Source organism: Oncorhynchus clarkii, chromosome 4, assembly GCF_045791955.1.
Source record: "Oncorhynchus clarkii lewisi isolate Uvic-CL-2024 chromosome 4, UVic_Ocla_1.0, whole genome shotgun sequence".
In the NCBI taxonomy this organism is placed as follows: domain Eukaryota; kingdom Metazoa; phylum Chordata; class Actinopteri; order Salmoniformes; family Salmonidae; genus Oncorhynchus; species Oncorhynchus clarkii.
Genome location: NC_092150.1, coordinates 17,123,656 through 17,142,487, shown reverse-complemented (window position 1 = coordinate 17,142,487; position 18,832 = coordinate 17,123,656). Strand labels below are relative to the sequence as shown.

Sequence of the window (18,832 nt, the reverse complement as noted above, 5' to 3'; positions counted from 1 at the left end):
AGGAAAGGGCAGTGTGGAGTGCGATCGAGAGTTATCTGTGGATCTGTTGGGGCGGTATGTGAATTGGAGTGGGTCTAGGGTATCCGGGATGATGCTGTTGTGAGCCATGACCAGCCTTTCAAAGCACTTCATGGTTACTGATGTGATAACTACGGGCTGGTAATAATTTAGGCAGGTTACTTTCGCTTCCTTGTGCACAGGGACTATGGTGGTCTGCTTGAAACATGTAGGTATTACAGACTCGGTCAGGGAGAGGTTGAAAATGTCAGTGAAGATACTTGCCAGTGTGTCATTGCATGCTTTGAGTACACGTCCTGGTAATCCATCTGGCCCTGCAGCTTTGTGAATGTTGATCTGTTTTAAGGTCTTGCTCACATTGGCTACCGAGAGCGTTATCACGCCGTTGTCCTGAACAGCTGGTGCTCTCATGCGTGCTTCAATGTTGCTTGCCTCGAAGCGAGCATTAAAAGGCATTTAGCTCGTCTGGTAGGCTTGTGTCACTGGGCAGCTCGCTGCTGGGTTTCCCTTTGTAGTCCGTAATAGTAGATTGAACCGGTGTAGGATTCAATCTTAATCCTGTATTGACGCTTTGCCTGTTGGATGGTTCGTCTGAGGGCATAGTGGGATTTCTGTTAGGGTTAAGTGGTGCTGCTATGCTTTCTCACATGATTCACTTACAGCATTTTTGCCATACAGGATGTATTTTTAGCTGTGCTTGCACCATGGGGAGGGGGGGAGAGAGGGAGAGTTGTTTCTTATTTCCATGCCAAGTTTTCATAACACCGTCTCACGGGAAGTCGAAACTGCATATTAGAATACATTAGAAACTGCACACACACACACACATACACACACACACACACACACACACATACATATATATATATAGGGAGGGAGGCTTGGTAGTTGTCCCATTCCGGTCCATGCTGGCTCTGCTCCGTCTCTGGACAATCTCTGCCCCTGGTCAGAAACAAGCGTCTGACACACGCAAACAACAATACACATGAACATACTTATTATTCAGTCCTCTCTCATGGCCCAGCATGAACTGCCACAGATGCACTGAAACAGAATGTTATAACATAAGAGTGTCCGCTAAATGACTAAAATGTAAATGTATGCGTCCAAATACATCAGTGTATATATATATACTGTAGTTCCTCAGCAGCAAAACTTGCTCTTTAAATAAGACTAGTATTGTGCCATGCTTTAGTGCCTTCGAGCCAGTGACGAAGTGACTTATCTCCCGCGTAACCTTTAGCTTTGTTTTCGCTGCCGTTCAAGCGGCCTCTCCTTTGCGGACATATTTAGTGTCTCTTCCTGTGTCTCCCGGGTTAATAAAGAGACACCATACATCAACCCTTCAATGAGGTGTTACCTGATAATACCCAGATGTCCTTGCACAGCTCACGGACGCCCTCTTTCAATAATAAATCACAACATGTAAAAGTACACAGGCCCTCTCAGTATGTAGGCCTACTCACTACCCTTCTCACTGGACCACTTAGCCAGCTGTGTTTATATAATGAGATATATGTGCCGACACTTTCTAGGAGCTTTTTAATTGGGTGCCAGCCAGACCTTTGAGGGTTAAGCCCAAAGCAGCAGCATGTAATGATGCAGTATAAGCATATTTATTTTTTAATTGGCCGCGGGAGGGTGATGGGATGGATGTTAATTTGCATAGCTACTGGCTGTTAATTGAGGGTCCGGGTTTGGTTTGTGTTAGTTTGGGCCCTCGTGTCCTCTTTATTTCTCTCTGTCAGGTGGCTGCAGGCACAGGGGGAATGGTGGCGTGAGCCTGCCTTAGTCCATTTAGTGCCTTCACTCGAAGCACCAAACACACAGAGACCGACAGACACAACTACACTGACCTTAAATGTATTACCATCCAATGATAGATGTAAACATATTAATATTCATACTCCTTTGTAAATTATATCATTTGATTTTTAGTTGATCTCGGAAATTAAATGCCAAGCAGTCAAGATACCAGTCCACAGTAATTGGAGCACACAGATGTGACTACACCTTATTACGTCGAGCACAATGAGCCATCTGTTTACTTTATAGTCTTGTGGCGCTGAATGTCTAGTGATTAAGCCTGGGTAATGTTCTGTGTGTTGGCAGCAGACTAAGCGTTTAGTGCAGGGTTCCCCAACTGGCCAAATTTGGCCTGCGGGTGATTTTATTTGGCACCCCAAGTTTTCTGAGCAACTGTTGGGGGGTGTAAATACAGCTCCAAGTGATTTTTAATTTTGGAAATCTGTTCGAAAGTTTTCCCACGCATTATAGAGAGGTATACACTCAGTGGCCAGTTTATTAGACCCGCCCTTTGCCTCCAGAACAACCTGAATTATTCGGGGCATGGACGTGTTCCACAATTGTTATCAAGGGACCTAACATGTGCCGGGAAAACATTCCCCTCACCATCCTGTACCGTTGACATCAGGCAGGATGGGTCCATGCACTCTGCTTACTGCTTACACCAAATCCTGCTCTGCCATCAGCATGATGCAACAGGAATTGAGATTCGTCGGACAAGGCAATGTTTTTCCACTCCTCAATTGTCCAGTGTTGATCACGTGCTCACTGGAACCGCTTCTTTTAGTTAAAAAACAAATTTTTGTCATTTAGCAGACTCTCTTATCCAGAGTGACGTGCATACATTTCAGATATTTGTTCGTACTGGTCCCCCATGGGAATTGAACTCACAACCCTGGCGTTGCAAGTGCCATGTTCTACCAACTGAGTCACAGTACTGACTTACCGACTTGGAGTGGAACCCTGTGTGGTCGTCTGTTGCAATAGCCCATCCGTGACAAGGACCGACGAGTTGTGTGTTCCGAGATGCCGTTCTGCACACCAATGTTGTACTGCGTCGTTATTTGCCTGTTTGTGGCCTGCCTGCTAGCTTGCACAATTATTGCCATCCTCCTTCGACCTCTCTCATCAACAAGCTGTTTTCACCTACAGGACTGCCGCTGACAGGATTTGTAGTTTTTTTTGTTTCACAATTCTCAGTGAACCCTAGACACTGCGTGTGTGAAAAGCCCAGGACGATCATACCACGCTCAGTCGCTTAGGTCACTTGTTTTTCCCATTCTAACGTTCAATCAAACTGTTACCGGTTGCCTGTCTGCCTTCTTTTTATAGCAAGCCATGGGAACGTGACTCACGGTCTATAGGCGCAAACCATTTTTGTGAACAGGGTTGTGTACCTAATAAATTGACCACTGAGTGTATGCGATCGTATACAAATGTAAGAAAAGTTTGAGATTATGGTTTAGTCAAATATTATATATGTTTGGGCTTTTTGCAGTCAATTTGCAGTCTACAAATTATTTGTAATTGTGTTCCGGCCCCTTGACCATCCGCTAAAGAAAAAATCTCCCCTCGGCTGAATCTAGTTGATAATCCCTGGTCTAGTAATTAAGGCTGCGTAATGCTCTGTGTGTTGGCAGCTGACTGCACTGTCAAAACGCACTCAGCGACGCACCCTGACCTGACCGAACCCTCCCCTTCACCACACACTCATATTATTCAGAATACACACACGCACCCTCTTTTTGGCTAGGACTGGACAAACACGCTCGAATGTGCACACACGCATTCCAAAATAGCTATGTGAGTAATCTAAATGTATATAATATTGATTCTGATAATAGACATTAGGTCTAATGTATGCTCCCTTCCAGTGTCTCTCTCCTGTGATGTAATGGTCTCTCCCTGTAAAACCCTGTCTGTGTATGGCCTCTGAACCATCTGACCTGTGTGTGTTTCAGAGGGCAGATGCTAAGTACCCCAAGTTGGCCTTCAGCCTGGAGGAGCTGCGGGAGAGGTTCAGCCATCAGCTGAGCATGGAACAGGCCAGCACCATCACCATTCACTCTGTGGAGGCCATGAAGCCTGTTACCCCACACATGGCCAAGATGGTAAACCAACTGCCCCACCCACCTAGACGTATAGTCTGGCCAAACACTGAAATATACTACTATAGTTGTATGGGATAGTGACACACTGAAATATACTATACTTTATTTTGTTTTTAATGGCCCTGAAATGAGCAATTATTGGAGTTGTATAGGATCTCAAATCACTTTACCTTGAAGGGGTGGAATTTGATTTAATCCATTTTTATTTATTTTATTTATTTTACCTTTATTTAACCAGGTAGGCAAGTTGAGAACAAGTTCTCATTTACAATTGCGACCTGGCCAAGATAAAGCAAAGCAGTTCGACAGATACAACGACACAGAGTTACACATGGAGTAAAACAAACATACAGTCAATAATACAGTATAAACAAGTCTATATACAATGTGAGCAAATGAGGTGAGAAGGGAGGTAAAGGCAAAAAAGGCCATGGTGGCAAAGTAAATACAATATAGCAAGTAAAACACTGGAATGGTTGATTTGCAATGGAAGAATGTGCAAAGTAGAAATAAAAATAATGGGGTGCAAAGGAGCTAAATAAATTTAATTAAATACAGTTGGGAAAGAGGTAGTTGTTCGGGCTAAATTATAGGTGGGCTATGTACAGGTGCAGTAATCTGTGAGCTGCTCTGACAGTTGGTGCTTAAAGCTAGTGAGGGAGATAAGTGCTTCCAGTTTCAGAGATTTTTGTAGTTCGTTCCAGTCATTGGCAGCAGAGAACTGGAAGGAGAGGCGGCCAAAGAAAGAATTGGTTTTGGGAGTGACTAGAGAGATATACCTGCTAGAGCGTGTGCTACAGGTGGGAGATGCTATGATGACCAGCGAGCTGAGATAAGGGGGGACTTTACCTAGCAGGGTCTTGTAGATGACATGGAGCCAGTGGGTTTGGCGACGAGTATGAAGCGAGGGCCAGCCAACGAGAGTGTACAGGTCGCAATGGTGGGTAGTATATGGGGCTTTGGTGACAAAACGGATTGCACTGTGATAGACTGCATCCAATTTGTTGAGTAGGGTATTGGAGGCTATTTTGTAAATGACATCGCCAAAGTCGAGGATTGGTAGGATGGTCAGTTTTACTGGTATGTTTGGCAGCATGAGTGAAGGATGCTTTGTTGCGAAATAGGAAGCCAATTCTAGATTTAACTTTGGATTGGAGATGTTTGATATGGGTCTGGAAGGAGAGTTTACAGTCTAACCAGACACCTAAGTATTTGTAGTTGTCCACGTATTCTAAGTCAGAGCCGTCCAGAGTAGTGATGTTGGACAGGCGGGTAGGTGCAGTTAGCGATCGGTTGAAGAGCATGCATTTAGTTTTACTTGTATTTAAGAGCAATTGGAGGCCACGGAAGGAGAGTTGTATGGCATTGAAGCTTGCCTGGAGGGTTGTTAACACAGTGTCCAAAGAAGGGCCGGAAGTATACAGAATGGTGTCTTCTGCGTAGAGGTGGATCAGAGACTCACCAGCAGCAAGAGCGACCTCATTGATATATACAGAGAAGTGAGTCGGTCCAAGAATTTAACCCTGTGGCACCCCCATAGAGACTGCCAGAGGTCCGGACAGCAGACCCTCCGATTTGACACACTGAACTCTATCAGAGAAGTAGTTGGTGAACCAGGCGAGGCAATCATTTGAGAAACCAAGGCTGTCGAGTCTGCCGATGAGGATGTGGTGATTGACAGAGTCGAAAGCCTTGGCCAGATCAATGAATACGGCTGCACAGTAATGTTTCTTATCGATGGCGGTTAAGATATCGTTTAGGACCTTGAGCGTGGCTGAGGTGCACCCATGACCAGCTCTGAAACCAGATTGCATAGCAGAGAAGGTATGGTGTGATTCTAAATGGTCGGTAATCTGTTTGTTGACTTGGCTTTCGAAGACCTTAGAAAGGCATGGTAGGATAGATATAGGTCTGTAGCAGTTTGGGTCAAGAATGTCCCCCCCTTTGAAGAGGGGGATGACCGCAGCTGCTTTCCAATCTTTGGGAATCTCGGACGACACAAAAGAGAGGTTGAACAGGCTAGTAATAGGGGTGGCAACAATTTCGGCAGATAATTTTAGAAAGAAAGGGCCCAGATTGTCTAGCCCGGCTGATTTGTAGGGGTCCAGATTTTGCAGCTCTTTCAGAACATCAGCTGAATTGATTTGGGAGAAGGAGAAATGGGGAAGGCTTGGGCGAGTTGCTGTTGGGTGTGCAGTGCTGTTGACCGGGGTAGGAGTAGCCAGGTGGAAAGCATGGCCAGCCGTAGAAAAATGCTTATTGAAATTATGGTGGATTTATCAGTGGTGACAGTGTTTCCTATCTTCAGTGCAGTGGGCAGCTGGGAGGAGGTGTTCTTATTCTCCATGGACTTTACAGTGTCCCAGAACTTTTTTGAGTTTGTGTTGCAGGAAGCAAATTTCTGCTTGAAAAAGCTAGCCTTGGCTTTTCTAACTGCCTGTGTATAATGGTTTCTAGCTTCCCTGAACAGCTGCATATCATGGGGGCTGTTCGATGCTATTGCAGAACGCCATAGGATGTTTTTGTGTTGGTTAAGGGCAGTCAGGTCTGGGGAGAACCAAGGGCTATATCTGTTCCTGGTTCTAAATTTCTTGAATGGGGCATGTTTATTTAAGATGGTTAGGAAGGCATTTAAAAAAAATATCCAGGCATCCTCTACTGACGGGATGAGATCAATATCCTTCCAGGATACCCCGGCCAGGTCGATTAGAAAGGCCTGCTCGCTGAAGTGTTTCAGGGAGCGTTTTACAGTGATGAGTGGAGGTCGTTTGACCGCTGACCCATTACGGATGCAGGCAATGAGGCAGTGATCGCTGAGATCTTGGTTGAAGACAGCAGAGGTGTATTTAGAGGGGAAGTTGGTTAGGATGATATCTATGAGGGTGCCCGTGTTTAAGGCTTTGGGGAGGTACCTGGTAGGTTCATTGATAATTTGTGTGAGATTGAGGGCATCAAGTTTAGATTGTAGGATGGCTGGGGTGTTAAGCATGTTCCAGTTTAGGTCGCCTAGCAGCACGAGCTCTGAAGATAGATGGGGGGCAATCAGTTCACATATGGTGTCCAGAGCACAGCTGGGGGCAGAGGGTGGTCTATAGCAGGCGGCAACGGTGAGAGACTTGTTTTTAGAGAGGTGGATTTTTAAAAGTGGAAGTTCAAATTGTTTGGGTACAGACCTGGATAGTAGGACAGAACTCTGCAGGCTATCTTTGCAGTAGATTGCAACACCGCCCCCTTTGGCAGTTCTATCTTGTCTGAAAATGTTGTAGTTTGGAATTAAAATTTCTGAATTTTTGGTGGTCTTCCTAAGCCAGGATTCAGACACAGCTAGAACATCCGGGTTGGCAGAGTGTGCTAAAGCAGTGAATAGAACAAACTTAGGGAGGAGGCTTCTAATGTTAACATGCATGAAACCAAGGCTATTACGGTTACAGAAGTCGTCAAAAGAGAGCGCCTGGGGAATAGGAGTGGAGCTAGGCACTGCAGGGGCTGGATTCACCTCTACATCGCCAGAGGAACATAGGAGGAGTAGAATAAGGGTGCGGCTAAAAGCAATAAGAATTGGTCGTCTAGAACGTCTGGAACAGAGAGTAAAAGGAGGTTTCTGGGGGCGATAAAATAGCATCAAGGTATAATGTACAGACAAAGGTATGGTAGGATGTGAATACAGTGGAGGTAAACCTAGGTATTGAGTGATGAAGAGAGAGATATTGTCTCTAGAAACATTGAAACCAGGAGATGTCATTGCATGTGTGGGTGGTGGAACTAATAGGTTGGATAAGATATAGTGAGCAGGACTAGAGGCTCTACAGTGAAATAAGCCAATAAACACTAACCAGAACAGCAATGGACAAGACATATTGACATTAAGGAGAGGCATGCTTAGTCCATTGCCATTGCCAATGACAAACTCATATTTTCATTCAGTCAGTGTCAAGTTTGTCTCCAGACATCAGTCAAAACTTTAAATGTAATGCTTTGAGGCCTTTCCTGTTATCTCAGTGATCTGGGGCCACGCATTTACAGTTTAAACTCTCCCTGCATCTACAGACAGTGTTTCAGACTGGGAGCAGGAGGACGAGGGTTCCTGGTGGTTCTGCAACATTTACAGCGGAATAATAATGTACAGCAGAATGCTAATATATTTTGATGGGGCTCTCCTGAGGGGGCGAAGTCATCTAGAGGCCAGGGCAGCCTATCTGCTCTGTGTCAGCTGGGCTCTATCCTCCTGGCATGGACAGGCAATATGACAGTCCCCTAGATGGAGGGTGGACCCAGTTTCACAACCTGGCTGGAGACCTGTTCTATTCGATCACAATATCTGAATCGGAACACATGCTGAATACCACAGATGGTTATTGGCTAGCTAGTCGAGTCCAAATGAAAGTTATAAGATGTTTGTTGTTTAAATTGACGTCAACTTTGAACTCATATCCAAAGTGGGTCTAAGGCAGAACTTGCTTATGGAACATACTTCATGTTTTCGTCCACCAGAACCACACAGTACCATGCAGTATTATCGTGCTGATGGTGGTGAATGTGAATGTTTCAGAGGGCTCTGCTGGCGGAGCAGCGGATGGTGTGGCACAAAGCCCTGGTTGGGGCCCTGAGGGAGAGCAATATGATCCTGGCCAGCATCACCCCGAAGGCCGTCAGACTCAGCCTCTACCCCTACCTCTGTCTGATGGACCAAAAGGACTATGTAGACATCATGATCCAGGTATAAAGCTTTTATTATTATATAACCCACTTAATCCTCTCAACTGTCTCTGACCTTGGGTCATATACACTGAGTGTACAAAACATGACATAGACTGATCAGGTTAAAGCTATGATCCCTTATTGATGTCACTTGTTAAATCCACTTCAATAAGTGTAGATGAAGGGGAAGAGACAGGTTAAAGGATGATTTTTAAGCCTTGAGACATGGATTGTGTGTGTGTGTGCCATTCAGAGCGTGAATTTGGCAAGACAAAATATTTAAGTGCCTTTGAACGGGGTATGGTAGTAGGTGCCAGGTGCACCGGTTTGTGTCAAGAACTGCAACGCTGCTGTTTTTTTTAACGCTCAACCGTTTCCCGTGTGCATCAAGAATGGAAAGAACGCTTTCGACACCTTGTGTGCAACTCAATATTAGGGAGGTGTTTCTAATGTTTTGTACACTCAATGCATATACTGTATCTCTGTTGGTTCAATTCTTATTTTTCTGAGTGGTATCATTGTCTGAGCTGGTTGACAAATGATATGAACGTTGTAACGTTTAATTTGGCGTTCCACAATGTTCTGTGTTTGAACCCTTCAGGGAAAGCCCACTGCATCCCAGCAGTATGTTGGACCTTGACTTGTTTAGACCTCTGATGTATCTAGACTTCTAAGGTCAGGTTTATTTAGCATCTTTGTAGCTTGATAGCAAATGTAATGCTATGAAATACAGATGATCCTAATAATGTTGATATTTGTCATTGTCAGAGTCTGTCTAACTTGCCACCCAGTGGGGAGTCTCTCCACATCCTGGCCAAGGAGCTGGGAAACAGGGTCCACAACAAGTTCTGCATCCGCATGAAGAGCCACAACCAGATGGTGGACAAGCTCAGCCATATCTACAATGAATATGCTGAGCTACTAGCCAAAGACTCTAAGGTATGACACTCCACAGAAATAGAATGAGTAGAACAGGCGTCCCCATACACGTCAATGATGGCGTAATGGGTGGACTGGTGGCGATTGCGAGAGTACCCATAGGATCAAAGCAGGAAGTGTACCCATCAATATCTGCTGTGATTTGTTGTTTCAACTGACATTACTAAAAATGCATTCCATAGCATGAGCCACATCAGTTAACATCATTTGAATGAACATTCTACATTACCATAGAAATGTTGCATCACAAGTCAGGCAGCCATTGTGAGTTTACCCATGAGTTTACCAGTCATATTGTCAGCGGTAGAGGTTCTAAGCCCATTCTATTCATTATATTTCTATGTGTCACTCTTCCACCCACATCTGGTCTTTATCTGTTTTTTGTTGTTGTCTGCAATTACAAGAAGTATTAAATCATTGACCTACTGTTTGACTTAAAGAACTTCCTTACTGTGCGGTGCAGGATTTTGACGTATTGCCTAGGGAACGATGGTGGAAGCTGGAGGCGGAGCATAGCTCTGGTCCCTCCCTGCTGGGGGACAATACCCAATGGCCCCACACGGTGGTGGTGGAGCTGGGCACCTACCTGGTGGACCTCATGGTCAAGCACATGAAGGTGAACAGCGACATCCTCAACCCTGCCAATGACAGGAAGTTCATCCCTGTCCTCTACCACATGTACACCTTCCGCAGTAACAAACAGGTAAATCGTATACTACATTTTGAAGTGATTTATGGCAGTAATTTTTTTCACCAGATTTTCAAGGCTTCGGGTCATTTTCGTGACATCTCATTTTGGTGTCATGACTTAGTCTTCACATCGACATTTTATGAGCGAAATCAGTTAGTGCAGCAGTGAGAAGGTGCCATAACATAACAGGCTACCTTGGTTTTTGGAAAGGGCTATTTGTTATAGCTGCTATGTCTGTTTCTTCAGCTCTCCTCTCACAGCCCAGCTCCCTCATATTATGCTCTCTGCCTGCACGGTCCGGGCTCATAAGCATATGAATAATAAAACCGCTTTCCCTGCAAGAGTGGACGGCGGTGCAGTTGACTAAAAGCCAATTTATGCTTTGTCCGTAAATGTGGTCGGAGGCTCCGTATGGAGGGTGTGATGCAGTTGCTCCATACCACATCGCTGTGTACCTCCAACATCTGTTTATAATGTGGAGGGCTCCGTATTGCTCAGCATTGACTTGATTGGTTGACGGTAGGTGGGGGCGGGAGGTCCTGTATAAACACGAACTCACTTCCTTGACCATTTTCTTCACAACAGCTCTACTCAACAGCTCTGCGCAGCTCCGCAAAGCGTAATAATTATGAATTTCTTGACTTCTGTACAGGCCGTGTCACTATATGCTGCACAGCCTATGCAGAGCTGTTGGCTGGCTGATTGACTGCCCTGGGATAACTGACAAGGAAATTAAGACACTTTCTATTTTGTCCTCTGAGCCTCGTTCCTGGTGTAAAAGAAGTGCCTGCCGGCATCTCAATCCGCTGTGGGTTTCAAAGCTGGTCTCTGGCCACTCCTCCCTCTGCTGTGCTGGCTCAGGGGGGTAGAGGGTAGGGCAGCAGGGGTGCAGCCTAATGATTTTTACAGCATGCAGAGTTGTTAGGCTGCACAATGCTTCTCTCATTTATTTTTCATAGAATATCTGCCTGGTTGATGGACTGGATTTGTTATATCTCTTGAAGGACTGAATCTGTTGTCTTTCTCTGTCTCTGTGTGTGATAGACTGCACTGTTGGTTTATACAGTATGTTTTCTACAATGCTGTGTCTCTCTGTGGGTTTGGTTGGTGAAACCTTTCAGGAAGTAGCTAATTAGTCTCCGGCTGTCACACGTGATTAAAACTTCTATGAACCAAATTGCCTTAGCTGGTAACCACAGTATTTACATCATCACAATTACACTTAGTCAGGAAATAAATCAGCCGCATGCGCTCTCCACCAGAAGCCATGGTTAATGTGGTGGCGTTGTCACAGCAAATAAGGCTGCCTGTTTTACTGAAGCTTAATTAAAACGTTCAGCTCTGCTTTTGAGCAGACATTTGATTGAACTGGTACTGTACCTGTGTTTTTGTATTTCATGTATGTAATTGGATCTCTCGTGTTGTGATTGGCTGCAGGTCGGCTTCATCAAGCCGCACCCCATCCTGACACAGATGCAGCAGGACGCCATGGAGACCACGCTGACCTTTGACTCCTACGTGATGCCCATGCTGTGCCCGCCCGTGCCCTGGACCTCGGCCAAGTTCGGCGCCTATCTCCTCACCCCCACCAAGATGATGCGCACGGTGGTTGGCGCCAACCAGCATGAGATCCTGCTGGAGAAGTGCCAGGACGCTGACCTGCATGCCGTGCTCGACTCCCTCAACCAGCTGGGCAACGCGGCCTGGAGGATCAACCAGCCCCTGCTAGACATCATCATCTCCATCTTCAACGATAAGGGCAATGAGAAGCTGGACATCCCGCCACCCAACTCCGAGGCCCCCAAGATCCTCCGCTACAGCCAGCAGGACTTGGCCACCTACTCCTCAGCCGAGAAGGCCCACCTGAAGAGGGAGCTGGTCAAGGCTAAGAAGAAGTGCAGTGAGATGCACAGCCTCAGGATGGACGCCCTCTATAAACTCTCCATCGCCAACCACATGAGGGACGAGGTCTTCTGGTTCCCCCACAACATGGACTTCCGCGGGCGCACCTACCCGTGCCCGCCCTACTTCAACCACCTGGGCAGCGATGTGACCAGGGCCGTCCTGGTGTTTGCGGATGGGAAGCCCCTGGGGCCGGGTGGTCTGAAATGGCTGAAGATCCACCTGGTCAACCTGACGGGCTTGAAGAAACGCAGCTCGCTGGCCGGCAGGTTGGAGTACGCCAACACAATCATGGACGACATCCTGGACTCTGCAGACAACCCCCTCAACGTCAGTCTGCTAACAATGTGTCCTGTTTGTTATCATACTGTTACAGCTCATAGATTGTGGATGTAATATTCTACCCACTGAGAGATAATCTAACCATTGATCTGTGGTACCTGATACTGTATTGTCTGTGGTTGTGTGTGCATTTCCACGGCAGGGTAAGAAGTGGTGGCAGAATGCAGATGAACCCTGGCAAGCCTTGGCCTGCTGTATGGAGATAGCCAACGCTGTCAGATCACCTGACCCCACACACTTCATCTCCCACTTTCCTGTGCATCAGGTAATGACACTGACCTCTAACCCCCGCCCCTTGACCGTCCATTTAGACCGGAAAGGATTAGATAGGTATATGCAATATGGTCATAGCTCCATATTACCCTCTGAAATAATAGGTGTAAGTTTTGCTATATTGCATACTCCTAGGGTCTAGGGGTCCATTTTGTTTAGTTCCCCTCAAGAGGTTGTACATTGGAGAACCTTTAAACACGCGGTGTCTCACTTACACGCTATACTGTTATTTTATAGGCCCCATGAAAAGTTAACAAGGCAACAGCTCCCCTGACACCATTTTGGGGAAATGGTTGTTATGTCACTTGACTTTGTGCTTAGTCACTGCCCTGTCTGATCCATCCTAAACGGTGTGTTCAGACATCAGTTAACCTCTCTGTTGGTTGGGCTCTAGCTATGTAGAGTTGAGCAGCTCATTGACCTCATCTGTCTGTGCTTCTTCAGGACTCATCTATGACCTCGATTTAAGCTTTTATTTGCAACCCCAATAAGTGTCTTATATTTCTCTCTTCACTCCCTCTTTCCTCCCCTCAGGATGGTTCGTGTAATGGTCTCCAGCACTACGCAGCCCTGGGTCGGGATGTGATCGGTGCCACCTCTGTGAACCTAATTCCCTGTGAGGTGCCCCAGGATGTCTACAGCGGGGTGGCACAGCAGGTCAGTCAGCCTGGGCACCAGAGGGCGCCAGTGGGCAGTGGCTGGGTGATTGTATTGCCCTGCCCCTTCCACCTATAATGTAGAATTAACACACAAGGTCGAAACAGTTGCTGAAATCCGTAGTTTATCAATTAATACATAATGTTGTACTTGAAGAGTGTCTCATTATCGAGCTTGCTCATTTATTTATCTGGGTGGTTGGATACCTAGGGAACAACGGTGTACTTTTTCCTTTGCACTGAGCACAGTCTACAATAACAGCACCTGCTCTCCTCAGACTAGTCAGAGCAGGCTTTACTTTACCTCTCACCCCAGGCCTCCCTGAGCCCCAGTCACTGCAGCGCAGAAGGCACAGCCCAAGGATTTTGCGCTGACCAAGCTACATATTTTAGATGGGAGACAATTTGATTTAAGCACCGGTGAGAGCGGAGAACGTTTATGCTGTGATTAAAAAAAGCCTAAAACATGAAGTCGCATTTAGCTGGAGCGTAGTACACTGATGAGTTCTCAATGAGCTGGGCTGCTTTCAGAATGCTGCTGTGGCAGCGCTTCCTGCTCCCTTCTCCTACCTCCATTGTCCAGCCACCCCAGAGGAGCGCTTATTAGAAAGCAGCTGATGAAATCAGCTCCGCTCCGAGTCTTGGAGGACAAACACCTCCAGTACATACAGGGCACCAATCATCAAGGCAACAATGTTTACAGGAAGGATACACCTGGTGTGTCTTTAAGGTGATTGCAGTTCATTGATTTAGACTGTTCACTTGTAGAACTACTACAGCAGGTTCTGTACAGGCTATACAGCAAACTGCTGCTAAAGCCACTGGCCCGTTGAGTCAGATGTGTGATAACTGTGTCATTCACTGGCAGTTTAAATCTGCAGCACAATGTGGTTATCTTATGCTCCCATGTTATACTATGGGACTGTCAGAGTTAATGTATGATACTTTTGAGTCCGTGCGTTTCCCTTTGGACAAGATGACAGTCAGACTGTGTTTGGTGCTCTGTGTGTTTTATAGGTGGAGGAGTTCCGTGCACGGGACTCAGAGAAGGGTCTGAAGATCGCCCAGGTGCTGGAGGGCTTCATCAGCAGGAAGGTGGTGAAGCAGACGGTGATGACGGTGGTGTACGGGGTGACGCGCTACGGAGGACGCCTCCAGATAGAGAAGAGGCTCAAGGAGGTCGATGACTTCCCCAAGGTACGGCCTACCAGTCATCTATGTAATTGTTGGTTTTTGATGTCACTCGCTGTGGCCTTTCTGGATGAATAGTATCACATAATCATCTCCTATAACATACGACTGTGTTACGAGAAATGTGCCATACTGACGGCTGTGAGACGTCTTAAATTGTATCTGTCTATATTAGCCATTGATTTTATTATTCTTTAGATGCTTCACATGCACACAGACCTATTATAATTCGGTAGTAACCTAATCTGATTTCGTCTTGTGTGTTTCCCGTCTAACAGCCAGGGAAATTGTCTCATTAGTTGAACAGGGAATCTGGGAACAATGTAGGGGGGAAATTTTATTACTGTGAAAACCGCCTTATCCCATTGAAATGCAGTTGTTTGGCCGCCATATTGGAAATGGCCTAGGAACAGTGGGTTAACTGCCTTGTTCAGGGGCAGAATGACAGATTTTTACCTTGTCAGCTCAGGAATTTGATCTTGCAACCTTTTGGTTACTAGTCCAACGCTCTAACCACTAGGCCACCTGCCACCCCAATGCGACGTTCACAAAGCACTGTAATGTGACGTTCATACTTCTGATATCCATTTAGTTGAGCGCAGCAATATCATCATGAATTTATACCTTTTCATTTCAGTCGAATTTTACACCAAAATCGTTGATACCTATAAAAATGGTGATTGTCATAATCTACTGCAGCCATGCTCAATAGGCGGACCGCAGGCTGGATCCAGACTCAGAATGGGGTCAATGCGATTCGGGATTCGACTCGCGATATCATATGAACACACATGTAAAATTGCAGGCAATATGTAACTTTTTGGGGGACACAACCAGTTCTTAACGGACTTACCTAGTTAAATAAATAAAATAAATACATTCTCATCGAATGCAAGTCTAAGAAGCGACAGATCTGTTCTATGAAGCTATTTCTATGCTTCTTATTAAGTTTCATTTTTGAGTCTTTTACTTTCAGTTTTGTACACCATCGTCAAACAGCTAAAAATACGATATTTTTGGTTATGGAAAATATATTTCACAGCGGTTTAGATGGTACAATGATTCTCTACACTATACTTAAGCGAACTATTAGAATTGTAGCAACCAGGAAATGGCGGAGCGATTTCTGCATAGTGCATCTATAAAACTGCAAATGTTTTCTCTTTGCCAACAAGAGGGGTGTGAACAGTTCGGGGTTGCAAGGTGGAGGTTTGTTACAATGCAACCCCCCCTATTCAAATCAACCCAGGAATTATTTTATGGAACAGCACATAATTTACCTTGTGGAGTTCCTCTGGATTCTGTGCTTGGTCTTTTACTCATTTTGATTATGTGCCTATAAATAAATATACATGTGTTGGATTTGGATATATGCATTGTCCTGCCATTGAGATTGTGTTGTGATTGCAGGAGTACGTATGGGACGCCTCTCACTATCTGGTCCAACAGGTGTTCAGCAGTCTGAAGGAGATGTTCACCGGCACCAGAGAGATCCAGGTACCCTGCGCTGACACACATTACTAATATATCCATCCACCTGCTGTATATACCAGCTCCACAGTTGACGCAGCACTTATTATTAACGACTATAGTTTGCTCTACTATTAGCACAGTAGCCGTGCTCGTTCATCATATGCATGGGCTCATGCATTAAAACCGTTCGAGAAAGAATGATCAGGGTAGCTTTACGGTGAGGGCACACAGCCCCAGCTCAAATGAAATATTCCCCCTTCATCTTGCTCCAGCTCCCGGTTCATCTCTAAATTGGTCAGGTCCTGCTGGGTCTACACAGCAGTCTCAAGAAGAGCGCAGCGGTGGCTAGTTACAGTACATGATCAATCCCTCTCTCTTCCCCTCCTCCCTGTACCTGGCTGGGAGTTCCTGGAAGAAGGAGGGGGAGAGGAGAGGTAGGATGATTAGGGGAAAGAGGGCCAGAAAGCAGTGGAAAGAGGGCGAGAAAGCAGGCAGACAGTCTGATTAATGGGCCAGCTTTGGGCCTGCCTGCTAGCTGGGTCGTGTGGCTCAGTTGGTAGAGCATGGCACTTGTAATGCCAGGGTTGTGGATTCGATTGCCATGGGGACCAGTATAGAAATGTATACACTCACTACTTTAAGTCTCTCTGGATAAGAGCGTCTGATAAATTACTTAAAATGTGAAATGTAAATATTAGTCTCCTACACTGAGGCTGTGGATGAGGACTTCTAGAACCCTAATGCTCTCTCTTGAATGGAAGTGATATATGTCAGACTCGGCAACAGCCAGGCCAGCACTGTTGCTCTGTTATATCTATGCTAGTGTTATATTGTCTGCAAGCAACAACGTTCCACCTGTTTCTTTGAAAACTCTCCATTTGTTTGCACCAAAGAAACTGCATCTAAATTTAAACTGATTATACTTCCAAGCTGCTGAGTGAATGTAATGTGTCTTTATTCTCACATTTTCACAAACATCTTAATTTGAGCACAAATGTACTCACCAGTGAACAGTGGGTGATGGAAGTGAATTGAATTGCTTAGCTCTGTGTATCTACAGTAGCTGGCAGCAGAGGAGTAGAATGCTGTGACCTGTGAGTGGTATTTTCAAGTGTCCTACTTTCACTCAGTAGCTACCTCTCCTTCCATTGGCTGACCCTTGGCGGTGCCCTCTGTTTCAGGACTGGCTGACGGAGAGCGCCAGGCTCATCGCTAAATCGGGCAACACGGTGGAGTGGGTGACGCCCCTGGGCCTGCCCATCATTCAACCCTACCACCGGACCAGGACGCAGATGGTAAGACTAAATGTCGCTTACTCTAGATGTTGCTTAGTTAGAGCTCAGAGAAGCATGAAAGTAACTCTCCAGTGTTTCCAAATATCTATGAAATATAACCTAAATTTAATGACAATATTAAAAAATATATATATTTAAGTATGTTCTAAAGCAGCTTTTCTGTGTTGGAATGGTGTGGGCGTACTCCAACAACAGCATGGTATGGGCGTATACTGGTCATAAAAAATATTCATGCGAGTAGGCCGCTGATTGGCCAGCTCATCCTCCTTGAGGAAATAGTAAAGCATTTTTGAAACAGTCTGTTTGAGATACAAGTTTGAGGTGTTTTTTTTTTTTAGGTGTTTTTGTTTTCTCCAATATATGCTTTGACCACATACGAGTATAGGATGAGTCAACAACATTATTTGGCTATGAGTTACAGAATATTAACTTTCAAAAGTCTTTCACTGAACAGTTGAACGTCTTACACCCAAGCAGCGAGCCTTCCTTTTTTGTCCCGCTACACTTGTCCACAGTAAAGTTACCCTGTACCGCTGCGCTGTTATACGAGCGCGTACATGTCAAACGTAGTCCTTTTCAAAGGGAAATATGAGAATATTTATACAATATATGCTCTATAGCTTAATCAATCTGGCTGTGGTCACCATTAATGCCAGTCACATGTCCACTGGAGAGATAATGAAAATAACAAGCAAACTTAGGTCCCTTTTCCCCCCTAATTGACCCACCTGGCAGACAGCTTATTGTTTGGCTATTGGTGTGTCTTTAACTGGTAGAGGGGCCTGAAAGCAGTAACCAATTACAGGGCTCTCTTCACCTCATTTGACTTCTGCTGACCTCTGCTGACAGACAGGGGGAGGAAACCTCTGAAAGCTCCATCTCTCAAGTTATCCTCAGCACTTCAGGTCTCAGCTGTGTCCTGGCCTGTCTCTGTCCCGGCTCAGTGCACTGCCACCTTGAGCAGGGCACCTCGCACCTCTACTGCTCTGTGTGTGTGCAGGTGTGTGTGTGAGTGTGTTTCTGTATAAGCACTTTGTGACATCTGCTGATGTAAAAATGGCTTTAGACATTTTTTTGAAAGTGATGGGCTCCATTTTTCACCTCAGCCTGGTCAAATGCCTCTCTTCTGTGACAGCGCCTACAGTTGCTAGCGGTGTGTTTCTGCTCTGTCAATAGATGTTGTTGAGATATTGAGCACTAGTTAGAATCACTCCTAGGGAACAAACTCTTTGTTAACATGTCTTAGTAGGCTTGTATTTAGCATGCTAGCTCAAGTCAGGTTTTACCAGTAATGAATTGTCTGTTACCTCTGAGCACTCGTAGGTCAATCAGAGGCATTCAATAAAAATGGACTCCACATTAATTTGATCTTCCATCAATTTGTTAGAAATAAGGACTGACGTAGGTGGTGGAAAGTCTACCCTGTTTGTGGACAGA

The 18,832-nt window shown here is 45.5% G+C and overlaps 1 protein-coding gene and 1 non-coding gene across 2 annotated transcripts in view; both read left to right on the top strand.

Annotated features, from left to right (window-relative positions):
* LOC139406516 (DNA-directed RNA polymerase, mitochondrial-like) overlaps positions 1-18,832 on the top strand; it is a 43,794-nt gene that overhangs the window by 13,157 nt on the left and 11,805 nt on the right. Inside the window, exons 6-15 of the mRNA XM_071149180.1 lie at positions 3,786-3,935; positions 8,485-8,652; positions 9,402-9,572; positions 10,036-10,275; positions 11,701-12,495; positions 12,650-12,772; positions 13,315-13,437; positions 14,454-14,633; positions 16,038-16,124; positions 17,282-17,395. Of these exons, the coding sequence (XP_071005281.1) occupies positions 3,786-3,935; positions 8,485-8,652; positions 9,402-9,572; positions 10,036-10,275; positions 11,701-12,495; positions 12,650-12,772; positions 13,315-13,437; positions 14,454-14,633; positions 16,038-16,124; positions 17,282-17,395 (2,151 nt within the window). The remainder of the gene's footprint in view (positions 1-3,785; positions 3,936-8,484; positions 8,653-9,401; positions 9,573-10,035; positions 10,276-11,700; positions 12,496-12,649; positions 12,773-13,314; positions 13,438-14,453; positions 14,634-16,037; positions 16,125-17,281; positions 17,396-18,832) is intronic.
* trnat-ugu (transfer RNA threonine (anticodon UGU)) lies at positions 16,639-16,711 on the top strand. Its single transcript has one exon. It is a non-coding gene; the product is annotated as a tRNA-Thr (tRNA).